This window comes from Perca fluviatilis, chromosome 16, assembly GCF_010015445.1.
Source record: "Perca fluviatilis chromosome 16, GENO_Pfluv_1.0, whole genome shotgun sequence".
NCBI classification, from domain to species: domain Eukaryota; kingdom Metazoa; phylum Chordata; class Actinopteri; order Perciformes; family Percidae; genus Perca; species Perca fluviatilis.
The window spans coordinates 19,440,256-19,459,948 of NC_053127.1; the positions used below are offsets into that span (position 1 = coordinate 19,440,256).

General features: G+C 40.2%; 2 protein-coding genes and 1 non-coding gene across 5 annotated transcripts in view; 1 reads left to right on the top strand and 2 right to left on the bottom strand.

Moving 5' to 3' along the window:
- The window catches only part of trim3b (tripartite motif containing 3b), a 32,414-nt gene extending 28,067 nt beyond the window's left edge, over positions 1 to 4,347 (bottom strand). Inside the window, exon 1 of one of the 2 annotated variants that reach the window (XM_039778550.1) lies at positions 4,329 to 4,347. The gene's annotated coding sequence lies outside the window, so the exon portion shown is untranslated. Of the gene's footprint in view, positions 1 to 1,492; positions 1,743 to 4,328 lie in introns of those variants that run through there. The other variant, XM_039778548.1, reaches the window with a different exon arrangement.
- Positions 4,348 to 6,816: 2,469 nt separating this feature from the next.
- Positions 6,817 to 6,888, top strand: trnaw-cca. The gene has a single exon. It is a non-coding gene; the product is annotated as a tRNA-Trp (tRNA).
- A 2,101-nt stretch (positions 6,889 to 8,989) lies between these two features.
- On the bottom strand, positions 8,990 to 19,285 carry fhdc3 (FH2 domain containing 3). 2 transcript variants are annotated; one of them, XM_039826412.1, is made up of 12 exons: positions 19,154 to 19,285; positions 17,688 to 18,178; positions 17,263 to 17,324; positions 15,237 to 15,339; positions 13,163 to 13,248; positions 12,712 to 12,812; positions 12,523 to 12,593; positions 12,271 to 12,378; positions 12,043 to 12,110; positions 10,781 to 10,898; positions 10,465 to 10,629; positions 8,990 to 10,273 (listed from the first exon to the last, which is right to left on the bottom strand). In XM_039826412.1, the coding sequence occupies exons 2-12, from the start codon at positions 18,117 to 18,119 to the stop codon at positions 9,212 to 9,214; spliced, it is 2,376 nt and encodes a 791-aa protein (XP_039682346.1). In that variant the 5' UTR covers positions 18,120 to 18,178; positions 19,154 to 19,285; the 3' UTR covers positions 8,990 to 9,211. The 2 variants fall into 2 exon arrangements, with proteins under 2 accessions (XP_039682346.1, XP_039682345.1); XM_039826411.1 differs by having other exon boundaries at positions 12,043 to 12,113.
- Positions 19,286 to 19,693: the final 408 nt, after the last annotated feature.

Sequence of the window (19,693 nt, forward strand, 5' to 3'; positions counted from 1 at the left end):
ATACACACACACACACACACACACGCACTTAGAGATTACAACTGTCACGACAAACGGTTTATTACTGCTGGAGTCACATCATTTGTCATGGTGCTAGATGGGCATCTCTTATCTCTCATTAATTTACAGAAATATGTAATATTCAGTGTGTGTGTGTGTGTGTGTGTGTGTGTGTGTGTGTGTGTGTGTGTGTGTGTGTGTGTGTGTGTGTGTGTGTGTGTGTGTGTGTGAATGCCATAACAAGAAAAAGCCATTTGGATGCAAGAGTAAGCATAATTGCACAAAGGCATAAAGGCATTATTAAAACTTTGCTCCACATCTCTCCTATTATCAATTGCTGCACTGGTTGTTGAAGGATACCTGATTTAGCATGTGCATCAAGTAAGCTGATAATCCATGCATAGCGCACCTATGGCAGTTCTGACACAAATGGGGCAAAAAATCCTGTAGTTACAGTATTGGCGACCATTCAGTTAATCATTCAGTGGAAGTTTACATCTCTCTTCGACTGACTCTCATCCCTCCCATGCAGCTCCGGTGACATTCCTCCCATGCCAGCTGGACATTCCAGTCTCCACTTCCCCCTACAGCGACCAGAGGTGCCCCTGGATCACTAGTTGACCTTTTTAAAAAATGTTCTTGATCAATATCCCATCCCTTCTACACATACATTTACAAGAGTGCATATTCTGTTGTCATCATCTACTGAGTCCCTCAGTGTCTTATCTTGTTTGAGTTCTATTCAAATCATATGCTTGAGGACAAAGTAAGGTTTCTGCTCACAACATCATCAACTGTATCTTCAGATTACAGCATGAGACCAAAGTTTGAAGCTGTTGAAAGATTAGGTTTAAACCTCCTAAAACCCATTTTACTGACAGACTAAAGGCAAACGTTACTAAGTAAAACAGTCTTGCTTTAGGCTTGATGTCAATGCATTATTGATACTAGGAGTTCTGAAAGGTTGTTCTGGGACTGACAGGTTGTGGAAATTTCATTGTGTGCATCCTTTTCAGCTCTCATCACAGTTATTACATATTCAATGCAAACAGTAAACGCTTTTTAAAAACATACTGCATCAAGCCACAAACCATTACTTTGAGTGTCCCCCAGTGTGCAGTCACATCAGAATATCACCAAACCATCTATCCAGCACAGATAACTGCAGCCTATCTATCTCCCCACTCACCTATAATCACAGTCAGGTCAGCCTCACAGAGAGTGTCTCACATACAAGCAGCAAATATTGCTGCACAGTACAAACCCTTCATAGGCCAGCAAATGGCCTGCGGCATTAGTTTGCATACAGACAACATTGGGTGTATGCTTCCAACAGGAGAGAGGGATAGAGCGGAGAGAGGGAGACTTGAGAGGAGGAAAGGCTTACACCCTCTGCCAAAGGGAGAAAGATGTAAGAGGGAAATAGTGGAGGATGAAGGAATGAGTGCTGGCACACAGTGGGGATGGCATGAAAGACAGAAGATTTACTTACAGCAGGTTCCTGACAGATGAAGGAGAGGTGCAAGGAAGTTTCAGCGCGCTCTCCTCCACAGGGAATGGTATCCTTCCACAAAACCTGACATCGCCGAAGCAAAAAGCACCTCACACAGAGTCTAGGGAGGGAGGCAGTAGGGGTTGTGTATGCGTGTGTGTGTGTGTGTGTGTGTGTGTGTGTGCTCAGGATATGGTTTTAACGCATGTATGTGTGGGCTAGCGGGAGGGCGAGTGACTAAGAGAAAGAGAGGGAGAGAGAGAGAGAGAGAGAGAAAGAGAGAGAGAGAGAGAGAGAGAGAGAGAGAGAGAGAGAGAGAGAGAGAGAGAGAGGCTCTTAGGGAGGCAAGAGATACAGAGAGATTGTACAAGCTGACTGGCTGGTGTGAAAATGGGAGGGGGCTGGATAGACCAATAGTGTAAGAGATGAGCAGAGTGAAGGAGAGATGGCAACAAAGAGACATAAAATGTTTTCAATGCCTGCCCTCACTCTCCTTTACTTCTCCTGTCTATCTATCTATTTTGTTGTTGTTGTTGTTGTTGTTGTTGTTGTGTGTAACGAGAATGAGAAAAGCCCAAACTGTCAAACAGAAATGGGTGATGCTTCATATAAGAGAATGGGAGTCTGATAAACAGAAAAGGCAACCAAGTCTATCACTCTTTTCTCTCTTACACACAGGTGCAGGGTAGCTGATGGGAGGAACAAGAGAGATAAATTCCAAAAATCCTTCTGGGAACTGGAATAATTGACAGCTAAGAAGATAAAGGAGCAGCTTAAAGGGGAGATACAATGGCTGATGGAGTTGTGTAAAAAAAGAGAGACAGAAAGAAAGTGAGTGCATTAAATAGGGAAAGTATATGGGTGTTTAGGGACACAGGGTTCAAGTTCTTCTCAAGTATAACCCACAATGTTGTTAAGTTTGTCTATCATTTAGATCTGGGGGCAGTGGAGAAAATAAAGTGGTAAAGAGGGGATGTAACAGCCAAGTGTATGGACAGGAACATTGTAATAGTGGGGTTTCAAATTACTTATAAGTGGGCCTGTGTGCATGCACAAGGGGGTGGGGACCAAACCAACTTCCCATGATTTTACCGCGGGAGCACCATGTTGCCATGGAGACTGCATCCAGTGCAGCAGAACACACAGATGGCTTCTCTCTCTCTCTCTCTCTCTCTCTCTCTCTCTCTCTCTCTCTCTCTCTCTCTCTGAAAAAGTCAAGTTAGCTTCTCATCCCTGACCAGCAAATGATAAAAGCTGGTCTCTGTACAGGTTTAGAAAACCCTCCAGGTATAGACAAGCTTTTGACTCAGCATGCAGACATCTATTTGTTGACTGAAGAGAATAGGCCAAATACTGCAAGAGAAAATATTTTTTAAATATAATATGACAAAAAAAAACTCTCATAGTGTTAAATGTGATGGTTTCTTTGTTTCAAGGAAGACTGCATGAGTTGATTGTCATACTGAAATGAATGGAAAACTGTGAATCTGGAAGGTGGGTAAAAATGGCGCTTTGGTACACTTTGGCATGCTTTGGCAAAATGGTCAGTAGATAATGTGCAGGTAACTGGCTCAAATATGCAAAACCTCTGGCATGGTCCCTTAACTACAGGTCCCAATCTTCATATTCAGAAACAAGAAGCTAACTTCTGTTCTTTAAGAGTATCATAAAATGGTTTAACATAATGCCACCACGCAAATAAAGTAGAGTATGCTTTCTGTCCCAAAATCTGCACACAACAATCTTTCATTAGCTGTATGATTTGACTTTCAGCTAGGTGGTAGATCACATCTTAGATGGATTTTAAATTGGGCTAAACCCCTGTGAATGTGGACAGATTGTTGTTAGTTGTGGGAGAGTAGCCTGAGAATCAGGCTGTAATGGAGCTTTGGCTGCTGCAGCAGTGAGGTATGTGGGGGAGGCGGTATAAGCTGGATGTATTTGACTTTTTATTCTGTTTCCAGAAAGCAAGAATAAGAATTGTGACACATTTAACATTTGCATGATAAACTGCTGTTTCAGTAAATTAGACACTGAATACACACAGATTGCGGTTGCTAACTCAACATAAACTTCAGCACACATTTGCACATTTCCTAAATAGGTAAACCTGGTCTTTCTTGTGTTATCCAGTAACAAAACAAATGCAAACTGACATGCACACACATCTTCCTGCTTAAACTGTTACTGCCACACTTCTATGACCTTAAACAATTGACTTAGCCAAACCAACCCCAGATGATACACCACAAACATTACACCCTTCCCCTTTAAACCCAATTAGGTGCTTCCTGCAAAAGAGACAGTCTAAGAGTGACATGCAGAATTTAGACAGAATCCCATGCTTTCATCTCTCTGTCCAGATAACCTGCTGACTTTCTTTGATTGAGAGAAAGGAAATCTGGAGTGTATAAAATCAGCGATATAAAACAATTGGATGGAAAATACATATAAAATATGGACAGCATCGCCATTCATTCACCTTGCTGGCAACAATGTGACATTTACCCAGCTAATCAATGTGCCCTGACGTTTAAGGCCATCTCATCAGTGTAGACAGAAAACAGCATGCATCCTAATCAGAACGGCTACAGCTAGAGCAGGAAGGACATAAATAACAGCACTGAGCTTGACTGATGAATGGTGACTGATGAATATTACTGGTTTATTGATGACAGCAAACCCTGTGAGAGAACTAAAGAATATTTTAAGTTATGGAAGGCAGTTTCAGCTTGGCGATGTTACCTTTTTACAATATATGGCCAACAACAGATAATGCTAAATGAGTGCAAACAAAAACAACAACACAGATTTTACATCTTTTGTGTGCACTTACCGATCCATTCTGCTATTAACAGCCTGGTCACTGATGAAGGTGAGTTGGTAAGTGTCCCAGATTCTCCAGATGCTCTTCTTCCTTCTTATGCAGAAAACAGCTGGGATTAGCAGACAGACCTGGAAGCATCTTAATTATGAAAAATAGCACATATTTATGACACTGAGAATACACAAGAATTCTGGAATTTGTGTTTTGTTTTTTCCATATTTTACAGATTAATTTACAGATTTAGTTCTTCTTGGATTGTGTAGTGGGACCATGAACAAGAACAACTACGCCATATACACTCACCTAAAGGATTATTAGGAACACCTGTAAGATTTCTCGTTAATGCGATTATCTAATCAACCAATCACATTGCAGCTGCTTCAATGCATTTAGTTGTGTGGTCCAGGTCTAGACAATCTCCTGAACTCTAAACTTAATGTCAGAATGAGAACGAAAGGTGATCTAAGCAACTTTGAGCGTGGCATGGTTGTTGGTGCCAGATGGGCTGGTTTGAGTATTTCCCAATCTGCTCAGTGACTGTGATTTTCACGCACAACCATTTCTAGGGTTTACAAAGAATGGTCTGAAAAAGTAAAAACATCCAGGATGCTGCCGTCCTGGGGGGCCAAAATGCCTTGTTGATGCTAGAGGTCAGAGGAGAATGGGCCGACTGATTCCAGCTGATAGAAGATCAACTTGGACTCAAATAACCACTGGTTACAACCGAGGTAAGCAGCAAAGCATTTGTGAAGCCACAACACGCACAACCTTGAGGCGGATGGGCTACACCAGCAGAAGACCCCACCGGGTACCACTCATCTCCACTAAAAATAGGAAAGAGGGGCTACAATTTGCACGAGCTTGGAAAATTGGACAGTTGAAGACTGTAAAAATGTTGTCTGGTCTGATGAGTCTCGATTTCTGTTGAGACATTCAGATGGTAGAGTCAGAATTTGGCGTAAACAGAATGAGAACATGGATCCGTCATGCCTTGTTACCACTGGCCAGGCTGCTGGTGGTGGTGTAATGGTGTGGGGGATGTTTTCTTGGCACACTTTAGGCCCCTTAGTACCAATTGGGCATCGTTTAAATGCCACAGCCTACCTGAACATTGTTTCTGACCATGTCCATCCCTTTATGACCACCATGTACCCATCTTCTGATGGCTACTTCCAGCAGGAAAATGCACCATGTCACAAAGCTCGAATAATTTCAAATTGGTTTCTTGAACATGACAATGAGTTCACTGTCCTAAAATGGCCCCCACAGTCACCAGATCTCAACCCAATAGAACATCTTTGGGATGTGGTGGAACAGGAGCTTTGTGCCCTGGATGTGCATCCCACAAATCTCCATCAACTGCAACATGCTATCCTATCATTATGGGCCATTATGGGCCAACATTTCTAAAGAATGCTTCCAGCACCTTGTTGAATCAATGCCACAAAGAATTAAGGCAGTTCTGAAGGCAAAAGGGGGTCAAACACGGCATTAGTACGGTGTTCCTAATAATCCTTTAGGTGAGTGTATATACTTCTATATCACCTTTATTTATTTAGGGAGGGCCAATGAGAGCAAGCTCTCATTTCCAATGACACCCTGATTACATGCCATATAAAATTACAATACATATACAATTACTGAACATAGTAATTAATATACAATATACAGTTGCAATACACAGTACACACATAACGTTACAGAATGTTAAAATACTCAAAGTGCACATGTACATTCAGAATACATGGCTTCATAAAGAAGACATTTAAAGTGATTAAATGGAATCAGGCAGTTCACTTTCATTTGAAACGGCAGGCTATTCCATTTATATGGAGCATAATACAGAAATCAGAAATCACTAGTGTGACTGCCATAGTGATACGATTTAAAATTCCTCAAGCTATAAGTTGCATTCCTTTAGTCCAAATCGAATAACGTGTTACTTCACTTATCTACTGCTTACATCTAAGGTTCAACTGTTATTTTGGACTGGACCTTCATGGCGGCTCTGTTCTGGATGTGTGGATGTACCAAATCCGAAACCAACTAACTTCTCTTAAATTGCACCATCTAGTGACTGACCGGGGACTAAGTCGCCAAAAGCATCTTAATATTTTACTGGATGGAACAATAGGAACACGTACACTTTCATAGCATACAATAAAATGACTATGTATCTCTGTGATGTCACCTTTTGCGCTTCTTCTGAAAATTAGGACACACTCTCAATGAAGCCACGCGGCTGAGAGCAAAAACACTTTCGGTCCTACAAGATCTAAATCTAACTAATTAAACATTTAAAATTACACGTTACATATCTGAGATGCACAATGAGTTGTGTCTTTTCTTTTATGTTTAGACAAAAAAAGAATTGGTGTGTGTAAGCTTACGATGGAGAAGACAAACATTTTCTCAAATATTCAGAACGACGCACCAGAGTGGACATAAATGAATCACACCAGACGAGTATAGTGGTTGTTCCTTGGATGAAATATGTGACCTCGTGGCGCAACGGTAGCGCGTCTGACTCCAGATCAGAAGGTTGCGTGTTCAAATCACGTCGAGGTCAATTATTTACTGGGATCGAAATTTGAGTAAATGGCCTATAATTAAGCGTTTAATTGTGTCGTCTACTAATAAATATTTCAAAAATACAACTACAATTTCATCGACATGCAACAGCCATTTTAAGTTACAATTTCTTGAAACCTGATTCTCTATTACAGGTTTCACATATTTCCATGCTTAATTAATCCCAATCAATGTAAATTCAATTCAATAGTGCTGGGCTGGCAGTGTAATTAAAAAATACATTGGAGGTTCACTATATATATATATATATATATATATATATATACATACATTATATATATTAGTGTAGGCCAACAAATGGAATAAAGAGTGTCATCTACAACCCCAAATGTGATTTAAAATGCAACTCAGGAACACAAATCTCAGTGCATCACGAGTGGATTCTTCATGATTTTCCTTTCCAGCTTCAAATTTGATTACAACACTTGTAAACAGTATAATGCCCATAGCTGTTATGGTGGATTAAGTTTCCACACAGTGTGATCTTCTGTCATGTTACCAAAGAGCAGGAAATTTAATTTCTTAAACAAAAAATTGCTTTAGTGCTTAATGCTTTAGGCTTACACGGAATTAGAAACATGGAAACATTTCACTTAGAGCAATGCTTTTACTTGAAAAAAAAAACATCTCATAGCTGATCTGTTATTATGCATTATGAACAAAAATGTTCAGCATTAATCTACCTTTTTGGTCCAGCTGAGAGTTCCCACATTAAAAAAAAACATCCATGACTGTCACTATACAGGCTTATCCTTTCATCTGTAAGTCCAGTCGACCTTAGTTCTTTTCCCTTTTGTGTTTTCTGTCTTTAAGACATTGGGCTTCCCCTCATCCATTCTCTTTCTTCTTAAATGCGCTTCCTCACAATACAACTGCAACTCCCCCCCCCTCTATTACTTTAGTCATGTTCCTCTTCCACTCCATCCCTTCTTTCTATTTTATTCCTGGGCTTCTCACTTTAACGCGCACACACACAAAAAAAAAAAAAAAAAAAAAAAAAAAAAAAAAAAAAAAAAAAAAAAAAAAAAAAAAAAAAAAAAAAAAAAAAAAAAAAAAAAAAAAAAAAAAAAAAAAAAAAAAAAAAAAAAAAAAAAAAAAAAAAAAAAAAAAAAAAAAAAAAAAAAAATATTAAAAAAAAAAAAAAAAATATATTAAAATAAAAATTATTAAAATAATAATTTTAAAATTAATATTTTTTAATATTCAGATCAGTACGTTGCTGACATATAGCGTTCAGCTCCAACTACCAGACTGTTAACTCTAAAAGGAGAGCTTGCATGCTTATAGGTCAGAGAAAATACTTCTTTCATTGTCACATTCCTTAAAATCTGCCTCTATATTATGTTTCATTCTATTCATTGTGCCCCTTGATTCGAAATGCCAGGCAACTGAAAATGTCCCCATTGAGCGCTCGCCAGTGGGAGGGATGGATGTGGGAGGACAACAGCACAGTCAGAGAGGAGCCTGTATTGAGCGGTTTGTTCAAGGGAGTATTATTACACTGAGAGAGCTCAAATGAAATGGCTGTAAACAAACCCCTGTTGCCCAAGTGACACAAGTGAATGTCTCTCTCTGTCCAAAATCTCAGCTACTGCTGAGCAGACACCAGAGTGGCACAGTGGTGGTAGGACCGATCATCTGGATACCAGCGTGGGTTAACCAGCAACTATGTGTCCTTTTAAGATTTGTTTTTTTTGTCACTTGCGATGACAGCATCTGCTAGGAGTTTGAAATTTAAATAAATATACAGTACCTATTGTCTGAATTTCCAATTGTTTGTCTGTGTGTGTAGGGTTGTCTCAGTGTTCATATCCTACATGTGTTAAAAGCCTAAAAATTTTTTTAAAGGCTCCTTTTGCTACCGGTTCAACTGCCGTCGAACCAGACTGACAGAGGGAAGAAATAATAGATGAAGTGAAGGGCAAGTACTGGAAACTGAGCAGGCGCCACTAAGGAGACATAAGCACCAGACAGACTTACAAGAAATGTAATGAGAAGGGTGGAAGACGAGACATTTCAACCTAAAAAGCAGTAAATAATAAATGTTGAGTGTATATTCCATATAAAGTAAATTAAAAAAAGGTAGAATGACACCCTTTATTGTGTACAAAAAGACAAAAAAGAAAGTAAGATGGTTTGACTCCCACAAAATCAAAACCTTCACAGTTCAAAGCAAGTCCCCATTTGCCTTGGGTTCACTGAAGGGTAAAACCATAACAATAAAAAAGACAAACAGTTTTTTTATCTAAAAACAAATAAAAAAAAAGACAAAGCTTGGCCTTTGTCATTAAATTAAATTATTAAGTATTAGATCCTTTGAAATGTTCTTCCACATCACCAGGCTTACTTCTGCCTCCAATGCGTCTGAAAAAGGATATGAACCCAGAGGTGTTCACTTGACCCTCTACTTGATTCCCTGTCTTCCTGCCAAGCAATGAACAGACTCCTGTTCCTTCTTCTCTCATGTTTTCTGTCCTGGATCCATAAGAGTATGACGCATGAGACATGCTTCTCTGGAACAAGTCTACCAGCCGGAAGCCAGATGCTGGAGATCGCCTGGTTTCATCCATGGAAACGGTCCTGAGGATTGGACCCTGTGACGCAGCTCTCTGACTGGGGCACTCGGGAAGAGACGCAGAACCCCCAGATGGAGACGTTAGACTGTCCCGATTAGAGGAATTGGGGAGATAAATGCCTTCGTCGCTCTCCCAGACTCCATCATCAAGGTCATCGCCACCTGGCGGTGAGGATAGCCTGCGTCGGTGTGATTGTCTGCGTCGGTGGGAGTTGTTTCTTTGGGAGCAAGTAAGAGGGCTCAGAATAGTCCATGGGGAGCCCACATCCCCATTGTTGGCAAAGAAGTAGTCTCTGGTTCTAGGCTGAGGGGAGCTTGGGGTATCTGGTGTGTCTTGTGCTCTCTCCAACGGACGAGAAGCGCCTGAAACTCTGTCTCCATCGAGGCTGCTTCTGTTGTTTTGGTAGCGAAGCACCTTTTGAGTTATGTCACGCATCTTCTCAGCTTCTTTGTTTTCTAGTTCTGCTTTTCCCCCATCCTCTTTCTGCAGTTTGGGTTGTTTCTTACTCTCTTGTCTAGTATGGGGCGTAGCCTTAGTTTTTTCTACTGATGGAACCGTCTGAGAGCTGCGCTCAGAGGGGGATCCTTCGATAGCGGGCAGTAGGTTCTTCCTGCATCTGGATAATCCTTCTGGAACGTTGGAGAGAATGCTGTGTAAAGCGGACTCCAAGCTTGAGGAGTCCCGAATAGACTTAGGTCCTGAGCAAGACACTTTGGGGCGGCGTTTGACTGCCACGCTCTCCTTCTGCTTGTGCCTCTGCTCTGCTGCCTCTCGCTCTCGGTTCTCCTACAGCCGTGTCAAGGTAGAATATATTCAAGTAAGATACAACACAGTGCAAACTAATGACACAAGGAGACAGCTCAACATTAAACCTTTAAAGTGCCCCGAAATACAAAGCAATAGTATACTTTTTCCCCTGTGTTGCAGTTTATTACACAGCACATTTAAGTATTATTGTAAATTCTTTCTATTTTTACCTGTACAGCTGTGTCAAACCGCTTGCAAAACGAATGAAAGATGGAGCAGCACTCCTCCAGTTTAAAGGTAGCTGGGTCTTCACAGAAGTACTCAGCGACAGCATCGCTCAGAGCCTTTAGCACCTGAAGAGAGGACTCCACATCGGCCAGCTTGGCCTCAGCCCTCTGAGAAATGAAAACATAAAAGCCGGGTATAAAGCAGAGGGATCCAGACTGTAGACTGGCTGAATTAATCACAAGCTCAGTTTGTGATTTTGCTAATACATCTTGGTGTTTTTGCATGATAAAAAGGACAAAGAACAAGGGGAAACATTACCAGGAAAAATGTCTCCATTTGATGTAAGAGGCCAGGCTGTTTGCTGCTGAACAATTTCACTTCCTTGACCTTCTTGGCTTCCCTCTCAAAGTCTGCGATGACCTCCTCTTTGCAAATTCTGTGTTGGCAAGCGACATTTACACACTGACATGACGTATTCCAGGTAATACAAAATTGTGCATCATACCAACCAGATTCAATATAAGATTAACACCAATATAACAACAATTAAACCTACTGTTGGTGAACAAACCATTCAGCTAAAAGACCAGTATGTAGGATTTAGGGCGATCAATTGGCAGAAATGTTTTTCATTAGTGTATAATAACCTGAAACAGAGAATCATGTTTTTGTTAGCTTAGAATGAGTCCTTCATATCTACATAGGGAGTGTTAGAATATATTTTGTGAGAATAAAATAATAGGTTTTTAGAGTTCATGAAGCTGACATTGTTGCCTCCGTTTCCGACCTGGATTATGAGAGACCATCTGGTTTTAAAGTGATTAGACATTATAAAGGGAGTGTGAGATATTGCCTGAAAAAAGGTCGTCTCTGATCGGGGAAACGAGGCAACAATGGTCAGCTTTTTTTTCAAGCGCGGTGTGTTGAATGAAGAATGGGAAAAGCCAAGGTAACGTTTTTCATGCAGTGTGTTACACATCGTTAGGAGCCAGCTGGAGCCGGAAGATCTGGACTGGACCCAAACTGATAACACCACCAGGGACAGGCAGAATTGAATAAATAAGACAGTATTTTAACTTAGCGGGGGGAATCTTTGTCTGATGGATAGGTGAAAGATAGACCTGTATTTGTATCTGATCCGTGTACACGTAATGGTAGATTGCAATATCATTCTTCACTAAAGCTTGTTATTAACTTTAACTGGACGAATCCTGAGTCTTATTTCGAATCCTGAGTCTTATTTCTCTGATCTACCAGTAAACGAACACTATTGAGAGTGTAGTGACCATAGAATTGGAGTCAGATTAAGTTTGGCCTTTTTAGGGCCAGACCGGTCATTGGTCACATTTTAGCCTGAATTCTACAGGAGCAAGTCCTCTTCACAGAGCCCACCATGTTGCACCGCCATGTTTCTACAGCAGCCCAGAACAGACACACTAAACACTGACTCTAGAGAGGGCCTTTCGTGTTTTTACCACGCCACGGTAGGTTCTACTACACACTTCTAAAAGGGAGGGAAGGGGTCACTAAATCCTACACACTGGTCCCTTAAATTACCAAATAGATTGTCAGATAGCCACCTTGATCCCATCCCAATGTGTTCAAGCTGGGTGTGAAAAGTCAGCAACTCAGCATCGATGCCCTCTGCCTGCTAAAAGGTAAAGGAGGGAAAGCAGTAGTGAGTAAAGAGATGGGCAGGAGAATAAATCAGTTATATAACTGTTTTGGGACAAATCATGATTGCAGGGTTTTTAATGATTTCACAGACATTTTCTTCATCTGTCCCTCATCCCAGGGCTCCTCCTTACCTTGGCAACATAGTGCATGAGGTTCATGCCAGGCTTGTTGGCTTTGGTGTCTGCCAGCTTGAGTAGAGAGGCCATCCTGAAGCCAATGGCATTGGCACTGTAACCACCCTGAATAATAAATTATTTGAATTGTCCATTCATCAGTCTAATAAATGCCGAGTAAACAGCACAAAGGGCAGCTCACAGGCATCAGATAGAATATATTAAACAATAAGTAATAAAAACATAATTCTTAAAAAGAAAAATACCAACAGCGTTCATGTAATTCCCGGCTTTTAATACCAGCCGAATGACAGAGTGGAGGTTATCACAGTCCAACAGCTCTAAGGGGAGAGAAGAAAAATAATCTTAATATAAACCTCAAATGAGAACTGGCTGATGTGAAACACATATTGAAGTTGGGATTGTTAGCAGCTTAGGTGTATGCATGTGACATGTTACCATTAGCTGCTTTGGTCATGACAGCAACAGAGTTCTTCACCTCCTCCATAAGAGGAAAAAATTCCTCCCTCAGCACCATAGTTTTCAGGCGTTCCTCGTAGCTAAAGGCAAGACATATCAACACAATTTCTAATTACAGCATTATAGGTTTTATTACAAGAGATATATGGATGAGGCAAAGTTTTCAACAAATCACCAAATATAATAGCACAGGTTTCCTCAATGAGCACACATTTGTATGTGTTGTATGTAAAGTCTGTGGTGCATAAGTGAGTTATAAAAAAAAAGCTTAAAAAGCATTTTAGCAAATATTGTTTTCTCTCTCTCTTAAGCAAACTCATTCATTAGTTTGCTAAACATTTCTTTAACTGACATGCAAACAAAGATTTCATAAATGTTTGAGTTACCCCAAAACATTTTTGAAAAGCTCTTTGGAAGACTCCAGACTCACCCTGTCACTTTGACCAGCTGCACCATGAACTGGTCAGCCTCAGGTAACACAGAGAGGTTCCCACTGAACGACAGCAGCTGCTTCACCTGAGCATACAAACAAGATGGATTCAACAAACAGTGATGATGGTTTTGTTATCATTCCCTCTTACCAAAATTAAGATTAAATTGGAGAAAATAAGGGAATTGGTGTGCCAAGTATCATGTAGTTATCAGGTCAGGTAGGTTGACCAATATAAAGAATTTGCAGTAATGGACATACATACTTCCAAAATGATTGCAAACTGTTTTTTTTTAAACAATGAAGGTACATTAGCACATTTTAGGCCAATATTTGTACTCTTTCAGTTAGAGACAATTGTAATATCTAAACACAACTCAGGAGGATACGACCAATTTTACTCTCCTTATATATGCTTCCTCTTGGTAATATCATTAGGAAACACTCAAATAACTATCACTGCTATGCGGACGACACCCAATTATACTTATCAATCAAACCAGACGAAACCAGTCAGTTAGCTAAACTTCAAGCATGTATTAAAGATATAAAATCCTGGATAACCTATAATTTTCTGATGTTAAACTGTAACAAAACTGAAGTTATTGTGCTGGGCCCTAAACACCTCCGAACTTCATTATCTAACGATATAGCTACTCTGGATGGTGTTGTCCTGGCCTCCAGCACTACTGTCAGAAATCTAGGAGTTATTTTTGATCAGGATATATCCTTTAACGCCCATCTAAAACAAACACCGAGAACAGCCTTTTTTCATCTTCGTAACATTGCCAAAATTAGGAATATCCTGTCTCAAAACGATGCTGAAAAACTAGTCCATGCATTCGTTACTTCCAGGCTGGACTATTGTAATTCCCTACTGTCAGGTTGCTCAAATAAGTCCCTTAAGACTCTCCAGCTGATCCAGAATGCTGCAGCACGTGTTCTGACGAGAACTAAGAAAAGAGATCATATTTCTCCTGTTTTAGCTACTCTGCATTGGCTTCCTGTAAAATTCAGGATTGACTTTAAAGTCCTTCTCCTGACCTACAAAGCCCTAAATGGTCAAGCACCATCCTATCTAGAACAGCTCTTAGTACCTTATTGTCCCACTAGAGCACTGCGCTCCCAGAATGCCGAGTTACTTGTGGTTCCTATAGTCTCTAAAAGTAGACTGGGAGCAAGAGCCTTCAGCTACCAGGCTCCTTTCCTGTGGAACCAGCTCCCAGTCTGGGTTCGGGGGGCAGACACCATCACCTCATTTAAGAGTAAACTGAAAACCCTCCTCTTTGATAAAGCTTATAGTTAGGGAGTGAGGAGTTGCAGCGTCCGCCTAACCCCGCCCACCTGCTTCTCTTCGTAGTCATCAGATTTATTGATCATATAATCAATAATATAGTGAGAGTAGAGGGAGGCAGGCCAGTACAGCCTCTCATCAATGTTTTCATTTGTTTCCTTTTGTATGCATCCTGTCCCAGAACTGCTTGTTACTAACCTAGCTCTGGGGAGTTTACTCCCGAGTCCTTATATTTTTCTTCGCGCTATGCTCTGCGATTCCCTAGCACCCGGCCGCGTTCTGCTGCCGTCCGCCACATCCACCCATGCTCTGCAGCGCGCCCGTTTCATCCCGCAACGTCCTGCTGTGACATGAACTACAACGACTACCTTCAAAGTCACTGTTCCATTATCTTTAATGTGACTATTATCGCCATCACACCCCCAACCGGCCCCGTCAGACACCGCCTACCAAGAGTCTGGGTCTGCCGAGGTTTCTTCCTAAAAGGGAGTTTTTCCTTGCCACTGTCGCAATAGCCACAGCTAATGCTTGCTCTTGAGGGAATTACTGGAATTGTTGGGGCTTTGTAAATTATAGAGTGTGGTCTAGACCTACTCTATCTGTAAAGTGTCTCGAGATAACTCTGTTATGATTTGATACTATAAATAAAATTGAATTGAAATTGAATTGAGGATACCTTGCCTTACTGTAGTTTTTATTTCAAGACACTTACATCTTCATTAGGCTTATGTTATGCATATAAGTGGAAAGATGAGAAAAGACAAGTAAAGCTGTTGTTACCTCACTTTCTTCTGGCAGCAGTTTACAAAGCTCTTTTAGTTTGCCCGTTCCAAATTTGAGCCAGTTCCCTTGACAAATGTCCTGCACCACCTCTGTCATTGGCCTGCAGAGGGAGACAAAGACAACAGTAATGAAAAGGTGCTTGTGTCCTGCCACAATCAACAGGTTTATCAAACATGATTGGTCCTGCTAATCTAACAAATTACAGACACATAAAAAAATGACTTGAGTCAGTTTATCCATCACATGAGCATTATACTTGGCTTTATTGGTTTCTGTTTTATGTTGCTGTACGTGGACATTGCTGTTGCAGACTACTGGCTGATTTGAGTAAGCCCCCAAGGTGTTACATTGAAGTGGTGGGAAACCCCAGTGCACCTAAGACTAGAGAAGGCAAACCTCGACGACAAACAATGTCCAAACATGGCTGTCATGAACACAATAATGTTCATTTAGTAGCTTATTGCATTGAAAAAGTGGTTGCTAAGCAGCCGACTTTCAGATATCTGATGTACTGTAGCAGCTTCCCGGGTGACCTCTGCTGCCACCAGATATAAACCAGATGCCACCAAGACTACAAAATCACCTATATCTCTACTAATGGGATACACATAAATGCCTGTTGAGATATTCAGTCAACACGTCACACTTTACATCAAAAGAAGTTTGCACTATTGTTTACAATATCTAGCAAATGCCTTCAGCATCATCAAGTGCACTTTTGTCACCAACACATGGAAGCAGATGAAATTTGAATTTGACTAACATGCTAAAGCAGACCTGATTACAGTACCTAGCTGTTGACACACATTAAGAGTGCATTTGGTATTCACAGTGAGAGCTGAGTGAACCTTGGACTAAAAGTGACATCATATTGATGAGGTTCAGACACAGAAACTGGCTCCAGTGCTGAAGAGACTACATCAACTGTTTAAATGTTTAAGCAATTTGATGTAGGCTAACTATACTTTGTAGTATTAAATTTTTTTAAACAATTTCAAAATCAATCAAAAGAATCACAATGGTTTTTGATGTAAATGCATAAATTGTAATACATATATTATTTATCAAGTATCAAGGGGGTCTAAATATGGTTTTAAAAGTGCATGCATTACTAAAACAGCAATTTACACATAATTTAAAAAATGTGTATATGACCATTATCATGAAAATCATGATAAGAAATTTCATCATGTTATATTATTTGCTAGGTTGATATAAATGCATTTACATGCGAGAAATAGCATTCAATTTGTAATTTATTTTCTACCCAAGAACCTCTGGATTAATTCTCAAACCGATCCTTGATACTTGCATACAATCCATAGTGCAAGCAATAGTAATGCTCAAATTTATTTGTCACAGTTTGTTTACAACAATTCATAAAATCTCTGTATTTACCTCATTCACAATCATTAGACTCTGGGTACCCGACCCCCTAATTTTAAATGATCCAGCCATAATCTAAGAGACAAAACTCAGGAGACAAAAGTGAGGCGTAAAGGAAACACTCGCCCATCACTGAGCCGAGGGCCCCAACAAGCAATCGTGTCCCTGCTGCCTCACTAGGAACTGTATTTAAGGAAACACATGAAAAGAATTACATAAGCAGCTACATAACATTGGTAATCCAACATGACTGCTGGGTGTCTCCTCTTTCTGTCCTTTTCTCTGTTTTCCTCTCATTTAAGCATTAATAAAAGGGAGTCATAATTGTTCTCTATGTCGATACTGAATGCTCTTAAATGATGTTTGAAAAGGAATTTCCATTTATTTGAATATGGTCCGCTCAGATAAACAGCCAGCTGGTTGGGTAATGACTAGCCCAGTGGAAGTGACGAGCGTGTCAAGAGCTGCTGCTCTGACTCTATGTTTGGCATGACGGCACCCTGCTCTGACCACTGCTTGGTTCTCATTGTGTTTGCATTTCATGGGTTCATTCACTAAATCATACACATTTTCTTCTTTGATACACTCATTCTCACCCATATCATTCTTTTATAGATTGTACTTCAGCAATCCTTACCTCTTGAAATGTCTCAGGAAGATCCCAATATTCATACTCTTTTTAGAGTCAAGGATTGTGACCTAAAGAGAAAAAAAAAACATAAATCATTAATAAAAATTAAAAAAAAGGCTTCGCTACTGTACAGCCATATTCAGATGAGAAGACAAATCTATACTTATTATATTTCACATTATCTTTGAGGAAGCAAAAACACTCCCAAACATGGTTTAACCTTAGCAGTTCCTCATTGATGACAAGATTAGTGTGGAACTTTTAAAAAGTAGTTCCTATTTATATGTTCATTACTTCCCTAGTTTGTGCATTCTGTGTGAATTTATGTGCCTATAAAAACTTAGGATGGTTAGCATCACTTACTGAAAATCAACCTTTGTTTTGTCTAACAAAATTTCAAATATGGCCCGAGTGCAACCCTAGCTATTTACCTGAGGCTCCTGTGAATAGAGGTCCATGCCATCACAGGTCAGACCCATGACCCTTGAGTTGCGCAGCGAAGCCTGTTTGTCTCCATGACTGAACAACTCCTCCATGCTCCGGATATCCAGCACGAGGTCCCTTTGAGGCCGTTTAGACGTCCAGACATTCAGTTTTCCCAGGACACGCTGGCTGGGGATGGTGTCCCAGTTCAGCTTCTTCATGGAACGTCGCTGGACCGTACGAGAGCCAAAAGGAGGGGGAGGAGGGGGAAGAGGGGGAGGAGGTGGTGGTGGTGGTGGTACAGCCGTAACACACAAGGGGGGAGGGACAGGAGAAGATGACTGGAAATCTGAATCTTCCTGAGCATCCGGTGAAAGAAGAGAGTTTTGAGAGGAAAAGTTGGGAGTAGAGGCAGATTTTAAAATCAGCACTCCCTCCATCTGTATCAGTCAAGTCCAAAGATGATGGGAGGAATTCTCCTGCTGTTAGCCACTCAGGTCTGAGGACATACAGAAATATAAATCCATAAGAATTAAAGAATTTTAGACCAAAACAAAGTGGATTACTTTGGAACATAAAAATAAGTAACACTCAAGTAACAAGATACAGATCATATTTCTGAAACTGCTGCTTTGCTGACAGGCTGCCCAAAGCCTATAACATTTTAGCAAAATGTTAAAAATCCATCAATTTAAAAATATTTAATCAAAGAGTACTTTTTTCAGTTATTTGGAGTGAAATGTGAAATGGTTAGCCTATATCCAAAGACACTTTAGTTTGTCAAAATGGTGCCATCACCTCCTCAATCACAGAAATACATTTTCATTAATTGTTTACCTTCTACTTCTCTTCCTCTAAGTATACAATAACATTTAGTCCATAAATATTTCCTCCCCTAATTATGGCTCTCAATATGCAAATATCACATGAAACATTGAGAAAATCTCACTTGAATGCTTACTTCTTCACAGCAAAGGTAAACGCCTTACATGACTTGAATTATACTACTTATCAGAGCCGATTCGGCATATATGCCATCCATTACGCAATATGTTCACATATAAACTTAAATTTGGTTCTACGCCGGTTTGCTGCCCATATCCGCTGCTCATCTCAGAGGAGGGAAGCTGTTGAAAATAAGAGGCGAACCAACTAGAATGAATTAAATGATACTGAAACAGATCCTATTTGGTGGGATATTTGTACGCCGAATATAAAAGTTGACACAAGCGACTCCAAAAGCGCTGTTAAAACGTGTCAGTGTTTTGTCAACAAACAAGGCATCACTAATTTGACAATGTCTTAACAGTTTCGCTGTCGGTTCTTAGCATACAATGAAGGGCTCACATCCTCACAGAACGCGTTCCTAATTTAACAAATCATCCACCATAAACAATAAAACGTACGGTGGCGCTTTAAAGAAACTTTCAACGTCCACCAAAGAACCGTTAGAGATGGGTTTTTTTTTACTCACCGTACTATTTAAAACGTAGCTGTCAAATAAATCCTCGCTCTGATCTCGCCTCGTGCTCATGAGAGTAGCCTCCTCCAGTCGGTCTGTCTCAGTCTCAAACAGCAGCCAGGCACAGGTGCAGCGCGCGCCTCCACCAATCACATTCAGGTTCGTTTCCAGGTACGGGAACGCCCTTTTCAGGAGAGCTATGTAAAATGATGGGTAATCGCTTTCACTTGGTGATCAACAAGGGTCAAACCGCTTCTAATATTAACAAAATATAATTATATATAAATATTACATTAATGTAAATTAATATAATGTAGTATATAACATGCTCTACATAATTTTTTTTACTTTGAAAAAAAAAGCTGACTAAAGTATTATGAGTATCCTAATGCTAGTACTTCTTTGCTATAAAAAAGGCAGAGTCATTGTCCATTAATGTACAATTTAACAACACACCTGCACAATAAACAAAATAGTGTTACCCTAAAATTGACACTATAATAAAAGGGGACTTTTAAGGTTCCAGTTGCATCAATAATCACACAGGGTAAT

What these genes read in the sequence shown, in the direction of transcription:
- fhdc3 (XM_039826411.1), bottom strand. Translation starts at nt 18,119, where the DNA reads ATGGAGGGAGTGCTGATTTTAAAATCTGCCTCTACTCCCAACTTTTCC. An exon ending in CACATTGGGATGGGATCAAG is followed by an intron (nt 10,899 to 12,042) that starts GTGGCTATCTGA and finishes TTGCCAACACAG; the next exon opens with AATTTGCAAAGAGGAGGTCA. An exon ending in GGTTTGACACAGCTGTACAG is followed by an intron (nt 10,274 to 10,464) that starts GTAAAAATAGAA and finishes ACACGGCTGTAG; the next exon opens with GAGAACCGAGAGCGAGAGGC.